The 17,687-nt window shown below is 41.8% G+C and overlaps 1 protein-coding gene across 1 annotated transcript in view; it reads left to right on the plus strand.

The window, feature by feature from the left end:
• Window positions 1-2,459: 2,459 nt before the first annotated feature.
• Window positions 2,460-17,687, plus strand: part of SNX2 (sorting nexin 2) — a 625,746-nt gene continuing 610,518 nt past the window's right edge. The window contains exon 1 of the mRNA XM_069625578.1: window positions 2,460-2,863. Within this exon, the coding sequence (XP_069481679.1) occupies window positions 2,747-2,863 (117 nt within the window). The 5' untranslated portion in view covers window positions 2,460-2,746. The remainder of the gene's footprint in view (window positions 2,864-17,687) is intronic.

Genomic DNA, 17,687 nt, shown 5'->3' on the forward strand with positions numbered 1-17,687 from the left:
CGACTGCATGTCGAGACTGCCGGAGGGCAAAGATGAGGCTACCACGTTCCTACAAGGGGAATGCATAGTCGCGTCCATCACAGACCTATCGGCACCAGGGTACCTGGAACTCAGTGAAAGGCATTGGGAAGAAGAAGACGAGAAAGACCCCACCATGGCAAAGATTCGCGGATGGATCAGGGAAGGGTGGCCCAATGAAAAAACGCTGCCCAAAGGCATGAGACCGAATTGGAAAGTGCAAGATGAGTTGTCGGAAACAGAGGGGATAATCATAAAGACAGACCAAATCACCCCCCCCCCACAGGAATGAGACGCACAATCCTCTGTAGGGCCCATGCGGGACATTTGGGGAACACGATGACACGCCGCAGGGTGAGAGAAGCCTACTGGTGGCCGTCTATGGATCAAGAAATTCGCGCTATGATAGAACGCTGCCACGAATGCCTCAATAGCGACAAAAGACTTAAGGTTCGCCAGGCACCCCTCAAACCCACAGAGATACCAGAAGCGGTATGGTCCAAAGTGGGCATCGACTTCATAGTTCCCCTGGAGGCGATGGCGACAGAACACAGATACGGCATAGTACTTGTCGACTATCTATCCAAGTGGGTGGAAGCAGAGTTTGTACCAAACATAACTACTGAGACAGTCATAGAAGTACTCACAGAAATTTTTCAAAGGGAAGGCCTCCCCAAGGAAGTCGTCACAGACAATGGTGTACAATTAGTTTCCAAAGACATGGAAGAATTTTTAAAAAGGAACCATATTAAACAAAAGAAAGCGGCCCTATATCACCCTCAAGCCAATGGACTCGTCGAGAGGGCGAACAGGTTCATAAAGGGCGCCATCCAACTGGCCACGGCTTCCGGTATGGACCCGCTCAAAACCACCAAAGAGGCCATAGCGGCCCACAGGCTCACGCCAAACGGTATTACACAAATATCCCCGTTCAAAATGTTGAGAGGGAGGAGTGCTGCATCTACGCTTATTCCACCATGGCTGTCGAAAGTAAGGGAAGATGAAGCCGTGAACATGGCTGAAGTAGTATGGCGCATTGAGAAAAACAAGTCACGCATGAAATCGTGGAGCGACGAAAGAAGGCGGACAAAGCGAGTGCCCAGCATAGGAAAAGGAGACTGGGTGAAAATAAAACTACCAAGAAAAGATCAAACCACAGGATCCCGGTACAGTCAGCCCATAAAAGTAACTCACAAAGGGACAAATCATGTCCGCACAGAAGACGGGCGCGCGTGGAACTTTGAAAGAGTAGCATTATACCAGCGGAGGCAAGAAAAGGCGAGAACCCCAGAGACACCACGCGTGGAAGCCGAAAAGGATTACGGGGGAACCGACGAACGAGAACCCGAAGGAAACGACGGAGAAAGAGAAGAAACCGAGACAGAACCAGAAGAACCCAACCTAAACCCAGAACCTGAGCAGCAGGGACCTTGCCCTGGAACCGGTGAGAGACCCAGAAGGGAACACAGAAGACCGGTGAGATACAATGACTATGTATTACAATGAACTTGTTCTGTATTGAAAAAGGGAGGTGTTTAGAGCGATTGCGAGAGCCCCGCTCTCGCGAGACCTCGCCAGCAAACACAGCTCCGCCCCTGCGCGCTACGCGCGCATTACGGGACGAGCTCAAGACGCGATCAGAGGCGTCTACCCGGCTCCTCCGAGCACGGGACTTCAAAGCTCGATATTTATGCAGCCTGAGGAATCCTGACCCTCAGCACAGTTGGGCCCGTTGGCCTTTAGTAATGTTGACACCTTGTGCCTCTTCAATTCGTTATTGAATTACAGCATCAATAAACCACTGGTGCAACTCAAGTACGGCTCCTGTCTTCACTTAAGGTGGGCGATTTACTACACATAGGCATTAAAAATAACATGGTATGGCAGTGATTTTGACAAATGCGCCAGTTCCTCGGGTTGTGTATTCATGCTAAACAAAGTTTGACAATGAAAGTTTGAAAATATGGTTTTTATTTGTTTATTTGGAAGAATAGTAACAATGAAGGCGTTTGTTTTATAAACATTTCTGTATTGCAAAAATATTAGAAATCAATAAACCTATTGACTAAATCACAATTTGAACAAAAAATACATTTTGAATAATAACTTCAAACTTTCGTATCCAAAGTAATGTTTATCATGTACAAAATAAATATGTTTGAATACATTTTTATAAAACAAACTCCTTCATCATTATCATTCTTCCAAATAAAAACAATATATTCAAACTTATGTTGTCAAACTTTATGTTTAGCATGAATACACATGCAATTTATATTTAAAACATTTTTGATAACACTACTAAACAGCATTAATATCCTTCACAGTACTATAAACAAAATGCCAAAACGGTTGGCTTTACCAATGCTTGTTTGTGATTGCGTTCACTTTTTACTGAACAAGTAGTCAGCCAACTCCTGGGTGGGCGTGGCCAAAATGTCAGAAAAAGGGCGGTGCCCTCCCGTCCCTTTCGAATGGAAAGCGTGTCTACGTCCTGCCTGACCTCATGATGGACGCTTCCGGGACTTGAAGCGGCTCATTGCCAGCATGTCATGCGCAGTGGAGTACTTCAGCTGTCATTCTGCCACACTTGGGGGTCACAAGACAAGTCTAGTCAGTGTGGTTCTTGCTGTGTTTACCATCATTAGCTAGTGGTGAACCCCGACCCTAAGCACGCGGCTCGTGACGTGCGCACTGCGCCGGCAGGAGGCAGGGAGAGTGGTGGAAGATGGCGGCGGAGAGAGAGCCTCCCCCGCTGCTCGACAGTGGGAAGCAGTTGCACCCTGACTTCGAGGAGCTGGAGGATGGCGAGGACCTATTTGCCAGCACCGTCTCCACCATGGAGGTGAGTGGATAGGTTAACCGCGACTGTCAATGCTCCCAGTAAAGTGGGACATGTCATCACACAGTGTGTGCATCCCAGAGGAACTGGGAGAGCTCGCTCTGCAGGGATCCGATCATCCGGTACATTGTGCCAGTAACTCCACACCCTATGCTTGTCTCGCAGGATGCCACCAGCATTGTGTCTTCCCTCATCTGCCAAACCTAAGCTCCATTCGCCTTTCCGTACAGGGCCAAACGTTCTCTCCACACTATGATTCATCCTTTATTGCCAGTTAATTCAGTCCCCATATGGCTTCCGGATGCCCCATCCTCTTCCTTCGCCCCCAGTTGCCATGTGTTCTGTTCTGCACTGGTGTGCCCCATCCTTTCCACAACGGTCCCAACGACAGCATACTTTTTTCCACTTTTAATGACAATCGTTCTCTATTTGCTGGAATGGTGCCCAGCGTCACATCTACACATTGTAACACTATTGTTGCCCATCGGTCGTGGGCTGGAACTTAAATTTGTGAAACATTTCAAATGCACTGGCTGATCGACTGACATAGTCTATTTTGTTTGGTGCTGGTAATGTCGACCAGTAGGAAGTGTTTTGTATGCTGTCTGTAGTTGTTAGATGCCTTCACTGCTATACGAAGCCACTGGGATAGTGTGAGCCATTGGTGTATCCTGCATCACTTGGAAGAGGTTTATTTTCCCCAGGATGAGTTTGTTCAGGGTTGACCTTTGCATTTGCGAGTCCCGGGACAGCAAAAGATGTGTGTGACCCCTTACTTTGCCTAGGTAGTGACATTGCAGCCAATGGCTTCACATACTTTGTTTTTGATACTCCAGGGGCTCATGGGAAGTTACATTAAAATAAGTTGCCTGTAGTGAGACAAAAACCTTGTTATGCCTAGTATATGAGCTGTTACTGTTATTTTTACATATGTGGCAATATTATGAGTGAGGCCTCTTCTGGAGTGTGAGCAGGATCACTTCTCGGGACTTCAAATGTTGCCATTTATGGAACTGAGATAACATGATTTGCCCCAGGGTTCAGACTTTGGTTACGTTGTGAATCTGGGCTTCGTGGCCGCTCTGAAACTCTGGCACTTAAACCTTATCTTTCTTTCTGGAATTGGTAGAAATATTGTTAGTGAAACAGGTCTTTTTGTAGTTTTGGTGTGAAACACCACATGACTGTAGAAAGCAAAGCAAAATTAAAAAAAGTTGCACTGCAAACTGTAGTGAACGTTTTTTTTTTTGTGGCAGTTTCATGATTGCCTTTATTTTAATGGTGTATATATTTGACTTATTGTCCAAACTAGCAATATGCTTTTAATTTAAGCAACATAGAGGAATATTTTTTCTTTCAAAAGAAAATGATCTCCACTCAATGTTTTTATTATTACATACATAAGAATGTCTCCTGCTGAAACCACAGTTTTCATGGACTGAGCCTGGGGCAAAGTGTCTCTACTTCAGGATTACCTTGTACATGATCCTGTTTACTAGGTAGGGCGTGAGTAAGCAATTTTCCTGGTGTTCAAATATTGACAAAATTATCCCAGGCCAGGACCAGGGAAAAGTATCTCTCCTCTGTCCAGGCAAGCAACATCTCTACCGAAACCCCTGCATCTAATAAAACATCACTGCTCATTTGCCCTTTCCCCCTTTATTTTGCGCGATTAAAAAATACTGTTTTTATAAAAGTGACTTCAAAAGTACAAACATCTTAGTGAAGTACTTGGGCAAATATATAAATTCTTATTTAGATATGTGAAGCAAAACGAGTGCAATTGTAGCATTATTGTCGCCGCTTCTTGACGGTAAGACTACAAATACCAGAGTACGATTCTGTGGAAAGCCATAAAATGGCCTGTGGATTCTGTAAATGTACTTTCAAGACTTAAAGGCTCACAATAAATATAATGTGTGTAAAGATAAACTGTTTCTTTGGTTTCACAAAGACATGGGTTATATTTGAGCTGAAGAAAATGTGACCACCTTTTTAAAAAATTAAAATAAAAAAAGTCCAGTTTTGTGTAACGTATTAATTATTATTTTGAGAACAAATAAGCATCTACTGATACTTTTGTGTGTGTGTTCTGAATAAAACGACCCCTTTTGCAGTCTTATCTAAAACAATTGTTTCTTAGTGAACCTTCACTCTTAAATAGCTTCCACTTAAAATTCTTTGTGCGCACAAAGAAAGTGATAAGTAGTTTTATTTATGCGGGTACAATGGGACCTGCTATGCATCATCTGTGTGGCCACTGGAAAGGGGGGGGGTGGGAGATCTCTGCAGGTAGAGCGTCGGTGGTTACAGCCTTTCCTGGACAGGCAAAAACATTCTTGCTGCCCTCTTAAGATACAATCGGCATTCCCTTGTTTAACATGTTTTAGCAGGTGCCTGCCGGGCCCCCATGAACCCGGGGCCATTGGCAACAGCACAGGCTTCCCATGCCTAGGGCTGACCATAAGGTTGGTGGCTGATGTACCGCTTATAGTGGTGGCTAATCTGTTTAGATAATCGTGACTGAAGCATAACGTATCTGTATGGTTTACCATATCTAGCGTGGGGGCTGAACATGTAGTCAATGTTTAATTTATCTGTGTGTGGTTACCACACGGTTGCCAGCAGGTTGCTTAGTTTGCACTAGCCATTGGCCTGCTGTATGTATGTGTAGGATTGGGGTGGCAAGGACCTTTTTTATTTTATAGCTAGCTAGTAACTTGGAACCTACAATGTTTACTCCTGGCTGTCAGGACCATGGGGAAGGAAAGTTGATGAAGTTCCTTGTTCGTAAGTATATCGACAATCCACTCACCTCTTTAAGTTCAAGACAGTTAAGCAGAGGTTTTGTGCCCATGTCTTTAACAGTGTTTTTATGGCTTCTTGAAAGTGTTGTATGTTACACCTTCCATGGGGTTCTGGAGTGGGTACAAAGCTAATGCCTGGGAATTCCAATTTCAAAATGTAATCCATGGTGTTCCTGCTGTACAGAGTCTTCAGATGTGTCATATTTTCATAATCTGACGTGCTAAAAAGTACTTTTTCAGTTTTTTAAAACTGGCCTTCAAGGTAGAAGCTACTTCAATACTTACGAGTGACAATGATTTTCAGAGAGCTCTTGATCATAAAATATTTCTATTTTTGGTGACCTAAAACATTTGTGATCACGGTACTTCCCAAATTCTGCTTATTCCCCAATATATAGCCATGAATGGAAATGTTTCTGTTTGGAGCTCATATATTGTTCACCAGAAAGAAGATTTGCTTTTGCATTTTTCCTTTTTATCCTGAAACCACCTATTTTATTTGGCAGTGTTATGCCTCTTGCTGACTCTTCCTTTTTAATTTGTATCTGTACCCTTTCTACTCACTTATTAAAGTATGATCTGCATGCTCAATTCTGCAAAGATGACTAGCTGTCATTAATAAGACTGTTATCTCTCCCTAGTCTACCGTTGAGTTTAGTCTGTGTTTATTCCAAGGATTGCATGGTTAAGTTCAAAGTCTTTCTCCCCATCCTTATAAGCACGAGGTCTTTCTCCCCATCCTTATTTTGTGCCTGCAACTGGCTGGGCTCATTTCTGTAGTTTATTTTAGCACCAAGGCAAAAACAATTCCTCTACAATCGTGTGCATCAGATCAGTACTGTAGTCTGAAGATTTTTTCTTCATTTTCTTCTCTCATTGGGGAAAATCCATCGCTGCTATTTTGCCATCAAGCGGGTTTTTGTTTTTCTTAGCTTGTCACATTAGGCTGTAGTTCAAAATGCATCTGCAAGAACTGTCCCGAGATTGAACTGAAGACATTTAGTTCGACTTGGGTTTGTATTCATTCTGTGGCTTTGTTCTACCGTTGAAGAAACAAGAGGAGGGCTCTTTCCATGCTGCAGCACCATCATAAATGTATGATGTAGGCTGCACTTTGCATTGGAAAAAGTTCTTCTGTGAAAGCACTTTACAGAAGGACTGCATCCACTCTGTTGTTTTCTACTTTGCAAGTAATTTCTGTTTGAAAGGGATGCATTGTTCGTCAATAGCAGTACTAATACAATACATGTTGCAGCTTCATTTTTTCAGTAGATATTGTTTACAAAGGATGCACTGGCAGGGTATTGGGGTTGTATGCTGGCTGTTGTAGTGTGGGGGAGGGGGTCAGTTCAATTGAGGAGCATTTTGGAAAGTAAAAACAGAATGATAGTTCAAGCATAACCTGCTCACCCTGGCAATTGATGCATGTGTCATGGGTTCAATGCCCCAGCCGCCCCAGCTCAGCCCTTCACATGCCCGAACCCACATGTGATTAACAGTTAATGGTAATAGGTACCACAATACTATTTATCTACAGGGGCATACTAGTCAAATATTTATTTCTTGAAAATGATTGTGAGTATATTAATCAAACTTAATTTTCCATGCTATCCCACCATGAAGAGTAATCACAACTGGTGATATTTTATTAGTGGGACATTTGGAATAAGTATCTGAGCCTTGTTCAAGAGTCACCTTCAGAAATGTATGTTGGTACTTGGTAGACATTATTTGCCTTATCTAGAATACATTTGGAATTTGGGTTACGAATACATCGACCTTACCAAAAAAGGTGTCTCGGAGTGTTTAAGCAACTAACAAGACCATTGGTGCGATAATGACTTAAGTTAAATTTGAACTTCCCAATGTTCAAAGGTTGCTTATTAAGGTGGAGATAGCACATGCGTAACTTGGGGACCATGAACTAAACATCAGGTGTTTGAACCTCTCAAAGGAATGCCAGTGGGATTGACGGCTGTCTAGCCTGCAACCCAGCAATGTAATGCAACACTTGTTTTTCTTAGGTGATGTTGCTAAAATACTGACATGGAATATACACAGGAATGAATATTGGAAAAATCAGCAAACAAAATTATAACATTTTTGATGGGGATCATTAGTAGCAAGAACAATGAGATTGATAACGTTGGATCCCCCAGGTGACTCATATCCTTACTTCCATTCAAAGTATTTTAAATTAACATCAGTGGTACGCAAGGGGGTTTCCAATTGTCATGGGTGACTTAAATGCTTGTTGTCCAGCTATGTGTGGTAAAGGTGAATGTATGAGCATAGAGGATGCAACTTTGGGTATTTTGACTCAACATAGTTGCACAATAAATATAACAAAGAGGCTTATACATGGGTATACTTTTTTGAGAATCCAGAAATCTTAGGATGTCGAGTGTCTTATAGAGGGAAACATACCTGCATAGTACACCTGTCACTGACAGTTCAGCCTTGACTGTTGATTACATATTCTCAATGGGGGAATTGTGTAAATGGAGCAATTGGTCTAAATATTCTGTCCAGAACTGTAAGTGACATTTTTCCTCTGAGTTCAGTAGAGTAATTTGGTTACTTCCATGAATGTATCCATTAACAACATTGTAATTCATCAAGGTGGTAATGGGTATATACTGACTTTAAGCTGCATTCAATAGCTGTCAAGTGGAGGTTCGAACATAATCTCCTTTGGGCTATTAAGACGTGGATCGCTCCATCGCCCAAGTCGTAATGGTTATGAAAGTTCTTTTTTCTACTGTTGATTTATAGCTTAGAACATCGCCTGTTGCTAAGATCATGAAGGGAATTTGAAGCATACACAACATTTTGTTAATATCATGAAAACACGTGCTACACTTGAACTTTACATCATGAGACAATGTATGTGAGGAGGGGGATATCAGTTACATGAAATTCAGAGCTATACCGCAATATAAAAATTGCATTCTACATGCTAAACTGACAACAGTGTAGTTGCAAGATGTGTTTAAAGTAATTGACCGTATCCGAGTTCGAAATTAAGATACGACGAGCAGGAGTTAAAACCAGCCCCTGGGTGTCTAGCATCACCCAGTAGGCCGGAGCTGCGACTCCACAGTGCACTGTAAATGTCACTTCCACATGAGATGCGCACTTTTTTACTGTTTGCCCACTATATTGAAATGTGCCCTAATTCTCCTGTATGTAAGTTCGTAAACACTCATGTTATTGTCACATATGCAGGTTTGTAAGGCACCAGTTCGACTGGGGAGCCTTATGTAGCTGGTAACAGTTGACTTTAAGCTAACCAGGCTCTCCTAGGGTAGAAGCAGGAACTAAATGGCTCTCAGCAATTTCGAACCCTGCAGCATAGATGATCGCAGTTTAAATCGATCAATTAATTTAATAATGAACCACAAAAGCAAGTAAAAACCCTGTATCTGCTACAGCATAGGAACCACATATTCCCAAGATGTACGAGCAGTCTAAGATAAAACCTGAAAAGGTTCAAGTGGCTAAAAGTACAGAATGGTATTATAGGGGAGGGCTGATGAATATTGATTTTTCTTGAACAATCAAAACATTCAAGCGCCCTTGGCTTGGCCTATGGTAATTGCATTACTGTACTCAACCCAACCCCTAAAAATGTGATGAATGTTTTATGTATACCTTTTTGCCATAATAGCATTGACTGGAAACATCCCTCCCTCCTGGGAACCAAGCATATGGGCACAGCTCTAAAAAAGGGGTTTTGAAGCTGCTGGGGGCTATTTAGCTCCTGCTCCAGCCTAGGAGAGCCTGGTTAGCTTGAAACCAAGAGCTAACAGGAGCTACACTTGGCCCCAGTGCCAACTGGGGTCTTCACAAACTTGCACCTGTGACAGTAGCTTTGAGTATTTGAGAATGTTAATAAAGAAGAATCGGGACACTGCCTAGTACATGTTTAAACGTAATGATCATAAAGTTAGTTTGTATCTCATTGAAGTGGGATTTGCGGTGCGCTGTGTACACGTTCCTGAGTCCCCAGCAGTATCTCCTGCTTACTGGGTGATGCCGGACACCCAGGAGCTGATTTGATCGCCTGTTCACCGTATATGAATTCCGAACCCTATCTTGCAATGATTGATACACTTTTAAAGTATTTCTCTAAGATTTGCTTACTGGAACTAACTAGGTGGGTCGAGGCAAAGCAAATATTACCCCCTATCAGACAGGCTTTCGAGCTGGATATGGAACTATTATGCATATAATGGTGCGCCACTTATATACATGATTCTTAATGTTACATATATATATATATAATATATAATTTATTGACTAGCATAGCCTCAAAATGTGTACCAGCCATTGGCAACCGATAATATACTTTTGGTGAGCAAGAGATCTGTGCTATATGCATGTGAAGGGCACAATTGACATTTTATGCAGGTTGCCACTCTTTTACCCCAGCTATAGCTCGACATTTGTTAAATTGTTAGTCAAAATGTGACTTTCACAAACAATTAAACAATTTACATTATACCAATTATTATAAAAATTAGCTTAACGTACAACCATAAATTCACATGAATTAAAAATAAAATGGATAGAAGGTAATGAAAAGATAAGAAAAATAAAATAAGAACACCAAAATAAATTTCTTCTCCCTTCAATATCTTCAATTCTTAAAATTATTCATTCACGCTGCTTCTCATTTTCTTGATAAAGTGACCATCGCTCATAATCAAATGATTTATCAAGTGAGAGAAAATTATAAACGTTCAGCTCTTATTGGATGGTTCGATCTTTTTGAGAAATCTCAATACTTCCAGCGACAGGAATGTCTCCTTCCCTTCCCAAAGACGTAACCAAACTTCCCAGTTGACAACCAGAAAGTGTTGAGGACAAAGCGAGAGAAGTATCTAATTCTCAAATTGCTAGTGCTAGTGCGTTCCATCAACAAATGTTTTACATTTTGCTATCGCCTAATCTAACACCGATCAGATACCCTCACTTTTCACATCATTATTTCTAATCCTAAGCATATCCTTGGTCACTACCATGTTCATTCTGAAACTCAGAAATGTAGCTCGCCAATGTTGGTTCGGAAACTTTAGCAAATACGCCGGAAGGTGACCCAATGGTTTATCAAGTGGTAACATACCATCAAAATCCAATCATACTTCTGCCAATTTCTTTTTTACTTTTACAGGGTTTTTCAATCAATTCCCTTTCCGATGAATTGCAAGCTATTAAGTGCCAAAACCTCCTGCTTTAACTCTTTTAAAAAAAAAAAGTTTGTATTAGATTCCATCTGAGCGTCGGCATCTGCATATAGGGAGTGTTTGTTATTGTATTTTCTAATTTATTTTTATTTTTTTGGCACCAGAATTAACCTATATAGAGCAATTCTTTTCCATACTGCATGAGAACCCAAGGATTGAATGCCTAGCTCATATCGCAACATCAGCAAAGGGGTGGCAGGCTAAGAACTTTTTTCCACAATCCACCCTGTAGTCGAGTCCAGTTGATTTTAACCGTGAAGGTTTCCAATTCGATCCCCTACTTTAACACTGGAACTACCTTACCGTGGTAGAATTTGAGCAAAGGAGCAAGAGTGAATTTGCAATATTTATGCATGATCAATTTCATTAATGAAATTGTCTAATTTTCCCAGAGAGATAGGTCTCGATTGCTAGGATAGTTGTTTTAGCTCTTAGTTGGAAACCCAGATATTTAGTTTCTATAACTGTCAGAAGTTTGTCATGAAGGCTCCACCTAAACTTTCTTGAGCTGCCGCTTTTTGCTGGTTTTAAGGCCATTGCTGCTGTTTTGGTGGGATTGATCAAAAGATCGTTATTCTTTGCATAGTTAGCGAATGCAACAATCGATCTCTGCAGGCCAATCGCAGTGCAATCAACCAGGACATCGTCCGCATAACCCAGACAGCAGATCTTTTCATCACCCATAGATGGTGGTACAAAAGACATCCCCATAAGGTAATTCCACAGGTTTGCCATAAACATTGAAAAGACGTGGAGCTACTATGCACCCCTGTCTTACTCCCTTCTAAGTAGGATTCTTTTTTTTTTTAAGTCACCCTCTAAATTTAAATGCACTTGAATAGAGGATGACTCATTTCCCCTATTAATGGTGTCAAATGCGCAGGAGAGATCGATCCATGCCACATAGAGACTTTGATGTTTTAAGTTGTTAGTAGAGAGAATCTTCAATATCATGCCGTTCAGGGATGTGGAGAGTCCCTTGCGGAAGCCTGTTTGAAATTTTCGGTATTATGTTGGCTTATTCTGCCCAGTCCTCAAGATCTTTTAGGACTAACCTTGTAAATATTTTGCTTTCCACATCCATCAGCGCTATTGGTCTATAATTGGCAGGACTTGATCACTCAAAAAATGGGGATTATTAATGCATTGCTCCAAGATGGTGGAATTTTACGGGTACTTAGAATATTACTAAATAGATCTAGCAGAAGTGAAGACCATAGATTTGATGATTTACGCAAGATCTCATTTGTCAGGCCATTAGGCCATGCTGCTCTTGATTTCAAAGGGCTGTGAATACATTCCTCTAACTGCTTTTCATCCATCGCCAATTCCCACTTCTGATTTAATCCCAGTTGACAAATTGTGGGGTTGGATTCCTCAAATTTGGCTTCAGAATGTTTTACCCAAACCGATTCATTAATGCAATTGGACTGAGTAATAGAAATTCTTTGGATAGGTGCATTTATTAAATTCCAAACATTTCTAGCATTAGACTCGATAACTGCCTTTAGCATACCTTTGCCGTCTGCATTGAGTCTCTCCACTCTTCGGAGTGTAGACCAATTGCAGTACTCGTTCCGGAGTGATTTAAAAAAAATCTTTACCACATAGGACCCACCCCCCTTACACTTTGCGTATCTTTTAATTTCCTTTTTTAATATGCTCTATCTTGGTCATAGCTATGCCGATGTTTTGGAAGTAGCAAACCCAGTTTTTTAATGGTTTGTCTAATTCCCAAATAGATTCCACAAAAGAACTCAGAAGTATTAACGATTGAGAGTTTTCATTTGGATTTTCAATTTGTTGTTTAAATGCGTACCTTGTTGCCTAAACCGAAGGACGCGATTACCTCTTTGATTTACCAGGATTGAGCTATCATATTTATCCCTTGCACAGGCACATTTTTGTAAATCAGAGGATATCGAAAGAGGATATGGTCACTGGATCCTCTTATCTACTGCTTTACATTCTTCACAGTGAGCATATAGCTGGTCCGACATTATGATAGTTTATAGTAGACTCCCCCCCCCCCTCACCCCCCCACTCCTCCAGGTTTTTGCAGCAGGAATATCTCCCTCCATTGAACTGTTTGCTATATGAAGATTCCAGTCATTGAAAAAAAGTTGACCAGAGACGGCCGTTTCTAACTGGGTTGGCTCTTTGAATTTCGCAGTACCAACTCCTCAAACACTCACCCGCCAGCAGAATATTGTCCCCTGGATTTTTTATGGAGACATCTGACAAAACACTGCATAGGTCCTCTAAAAGAATCGGTCAAGTTGGATGACAGGGGCTCCAGCATATGCTTACTATCAACCATGGGGTCTTCAACCAGGGATTTAGCTCAGGTACAAATTGCACCCTTGCTGCAAGAATTCCTTGCCTTCTTCATGGCACTTCTATCAAGGTTATACAGCAGTTACGTAGCATTATCAACATTCCTTCTTACAGTCTACCAACAGCCATTTCTTGCGCCCCCACAGCCATTTTTTGCGCCCCCCGAAACACTGACGTAAAGCCCTCTAGTTGCAATGATGTGAGGAGCCATGTCTCTTGTAATAAAATGATGGCATAATGCTACCCAAAGATGTAACTCATATTCTTTTCCCTAACTGAATTTGAGCCCTATGTATTCCAACTGACCACACTTGGATGTTTCTTTACTGAAGGAAATCATCAGCCACAGAGAGCTTCTGAAAGACTTATGTGATGATACCTGGTAGAAGCTCCAAGATCTTTTATTATTATTATTTTTTTATTTTATTATAAATAAACATTTAAAAAAAATGTTTAAGAGTTTGATCCCTCTTCCCATGACCCCCCCTACTTTCATTTACAGTGTTTCCACCCCTCGGCTGGTCGCCAAATTGAGTAGGGTCCTCTACTCGAGATGAATTTGAGACATGGGATGGTACCAACTCACCATCCATCGGCATATTAGAGCCTACTTCAAGACCCACTTTTATTAAGGACTCTGCTGCATTGACTAAAGCATCGAGGCCCAATTGAGTCTTCATTACCACTTCCACCACCGATGTGACTTGATTATAGGGAAAACTGATCCGATCAATGTCCTTTGATGAAAGAAGGTAAAGATCTGGTATTTGTTTGGTTATGGACAGGCTAGTACCTCTATTGAGGCTCCCATGGCCTTTTGTGGGATTTAACCTTTTAAGCCATAGTCTTGGTATTGCAAATGGATTCAAGGTTTTACCCACTTTAACTTGTATCTCTTGTTGTAAATCGCTCCCTTCCTTTATGGTTCCTGTGGGGATCATAGAGATGATTTGTGAATTGACAGATGGAAGATTTGTCCCTTGCTTTCGGTTAGTAGCCTGAATTGGCCTGTCTTGATCAAGTATAATAGCCACTGCTTCAGCTTGTAACCCTGCTTGATTTCCTTTCCCTCCTTTTGTAGAACCAAGCTGTTGAGTTTGATTTTTCAGAAATATCGGGGCTACTCTGAGCGGTTTCTTGGCCTCCCCTTTCAAGTCATCTGTTTGTAGACCCACACTGACCTTCGTGGTCCTTTGAGCCGTCTTTGGTATTTCCAGACCGAGACTCAGACTTACAATGGGTTTGTCCAATTCTTTTGTTGGTTTCTTTGCTTTTTCTTTTGTTCTGCTTTGTATTTTCTTCGGATGAATTATTTGTGATTTAGTTCAGCGCCTTGAAGTATTTCTTTTTTTCCAGCTGCCTTCCGTTGTCCCTGTTTTTTGTTTTCCATTGCTAGATTGTTGAGATCAATGTATCTATATCAGATTCATTCCTTTGCATTTCCTCATTTGTTTTTTCCTTCTTTTTCTGCAGTTTCTTAGTGTTTTTCCTCTTTGCAGGGGGCTCTTTTGTGGGATTAACTGCCGGATTACTTTCTCTGCAATTGCTTCCGCCTCACCTGTCTCCTGATGGTCTTCTGTCCGATTTTCACTGACATTTTTAGGAACCTGGACCTCTTCAGAAGTCTTCTCAGCTGCAGTTGTTAATTTTTACTTTGGCTGAGGTTTAGGTGCCACAGCATCACCAAATTGTGCTAGTCTTATGAATTCCTCCAGCGTTAATTGTGAGAGGGGGTGTCATCTAGAGGAATTAATTCCATAGGCACTTCCTGTTGTGCTCCTTTCAATTCCATCAGAGCATTGCCCATACGGTTGACTTCAGATTTTAGTGAGTCCAAATCCCGGTCAAGTTTAATCAAGTGTGCCTTGATTTCCTTCCCCATCGAATTATTTGTTGCTTGCTCTCGTCCCTCAAGAGTAGTAGATCTTTACCGATGGAGTTATTTATGAGTCCATGAAGACCTATCATTGCTGACTCGCAGGCACCCACTTCCTCTGTTAATTCAAGTACCATCCCAGAGTGAGATTTTACTTCTGACTTTAGGAGTTCAAACACACTAACTAAAAAAGCTTAATGCTGAAAGTGTGCACTCGGATGGGTTCTTTGACCTCTCTGAGGTGCTTTGATTGTTTCGTTGATCAGTTGTCTCCCCTTTCTCCTTTAATTCACATCTTGAAGGAGTGGAATCTTGAGACGCAGTTCGGACACCCATGGGGCCTGGAACCTCCCTTTCATTCCTCAACTCACAGTAGTATTCCATTGGATCCACTTCTGTGACCCCACTCACTATATCAGAGGTCACGGGCCCCCAGCCCATCACCAATCAGTCGGTGCTCTTTTTGCAATCGCCCCCTTCAAAATTGTCTTTTTAATAGATGAAATTGATGGTGTATTATCCAAATTGTTCCATAGTGTATCTGTCGTAGCATTCCTCACAGGGCGAGGACTTGATGTTAACATTTGCAAGGATTGGCTCGTGTCCAGGACTGCTGGACCATCATTCTGGGCATGGTGGGCTTTGGGGTGGTGTTAGGGGGAGTAGCATGTATTTATGCTGGATTCATGTCCCCCTGGCGCTGGTATATCACGAGTCTCTGGTGCCCTCTGGTCATCCTTCCAGCTGATACTAGGTGCACCACTACCGCTCCTTAAGTTGTAACACATTTACAAACACCTTTTCTGGTCGATGTTGTCTTGTCAGCACACCCGAAATTAGTTTTCACTAAATTTGCTCAGCGGCCTTTGTGATCTGTCGTAGAATCAGTGCTTTTATTCCGATAGGCCACTTATACCGACATGCACGTCTTTATGCTGCAGTCACACCCCCACCTGCTCAGTTTCTTCAGAAAAGTATGTGACCAATGTCAATACCCAACTTCAGCAGCATGTGCTGCAGTCACACACCCCCTTGCTCGATTTCTTCAAGAAAAAAGTATGTTGTCAAGAAAAAAGTATGTTGTCAATGTCCAAATTCAGCGGCATATAATCAGCGTAACCCTTCCACCACGAATCATTTGTGAAACCATTGGACTTATTTGAGCACAGCTATTAGACAAAGTATGTTTTACACTTACTGCTTACCAGAGTCAAATATCAGCAGTTTCCTTCTGTTCCGCCTGTACGTCCGAGGTGGTTGCTTCCCTTCAGGTCTCTCGGGTTTCACGGGTCCAACGGGAACATGACAACCCACTTGCCGCACTCGTTAATGTCAACCAGAGCATTTTTGGCAAAAATTTGCACTTTGGGATATAGAATCTGGAATTTTGAAAATGAATGTCTCTATGATCAAAATATTTAGACAATCAGTCCTAGAGGTCTTAAAAATGCTTTTGTTTTGCTTCCTTTGCTTTTTAACCTCCATATTGCTGACTGTCATATTGCTGTGAGATGTGGACAGAGATTTCCATTTTAACTGGGTAATGTCCATGTTCCGAATTGGGGCTTTGCAGATGATGGTGTAATATCTGCTTGTACACCTATTTATTGGCTTACATAGGGCCTTAACAGCCATTAGTAACTTTTCTTTGAACCATGAATTTGTCATTAAACCTATTAAATATGTGGTTCATGAATAAATGTAAGCAAAATACTTATTTATTTTAATTCTTTGTATAGCGTCAAATCGCCCGCAGGCCTCACAGTGCACATAAAACAAAGACGGAACAGGCAAAAATGAACAATCAGAAGGAGGGAAGATTAAAGGCAGAAAGCATAGAACTAGGGCGAGGTGAAAAGGAATTACTTCAAGTTCTTTTTGAATATGACCAAAGTAGGAGAGAACTTAAGATGGAGTGGAATCTAATTCCATAATGCTGGAGCAAGGACGTCGAAGTTTGTTTTTTCCATATTTAGCCAGATGGAAACATGGCTGGGAAAGTCTTGCCTGTTCAGCGGATCTAAGAGACCGTCCTGGGCTATAGCGATTAATCCGTGCTGAGAGGTAGCTTGGTGCAGTGGCATTCATGCATTTGAACGTAAGTGTGACTATCTTGAATGATAGATACACTGTGCCTGATTGGAAGCCAGTGTAGACTTTTCTGGGCATCAGTGATAGAATGCCTTCTTGAAAGACCAAGTACAGCATAAACTGCGCCGTTTTGAATGGTCTGAAGATCTGCAATGTTGGTAGAGGATGTACCAGCCAAAAGGCTGTTACAATAATCCAACTGCGAGTTGACAATAGCGGTGGCAAGAAGAGACATGTTGCTTGCAGATAAAAAGGGACGTAATGAGCAGAGTTGCTTATTAATCCAACCACATGTGGCTCACGTTTTGGTTACGTGAGGATGCATAGAAAGTTTGGCGTCAATGGTGAACCCAAGCGGCTTGATGCTTTGAACCACGGAGATACAGACATTGGCAATGGAGAATGAAGCATAATCAGCTGGAAGGTTCTTTAACATATGACTGGAGGCGGCAATAACAAGCTCCGTC

The sequence above is a fragment of the Ambystoma mexicanum genome, chromosome 6p (genome assembly GCF_040938575.1).
Source record: "Ambystoma mexicanum isolate Mex_15411 chromosome 6p, UKY_AmexF1_1, whole genome shotgun sequence".
NCBI classification, from domain to species: domain Eukaryota; kingdom Metazoa; phylum Chordata; class Amphibia; order Caudata; family Ambystomatidae; genus Ambystoma; species Ambystoma mexicanum.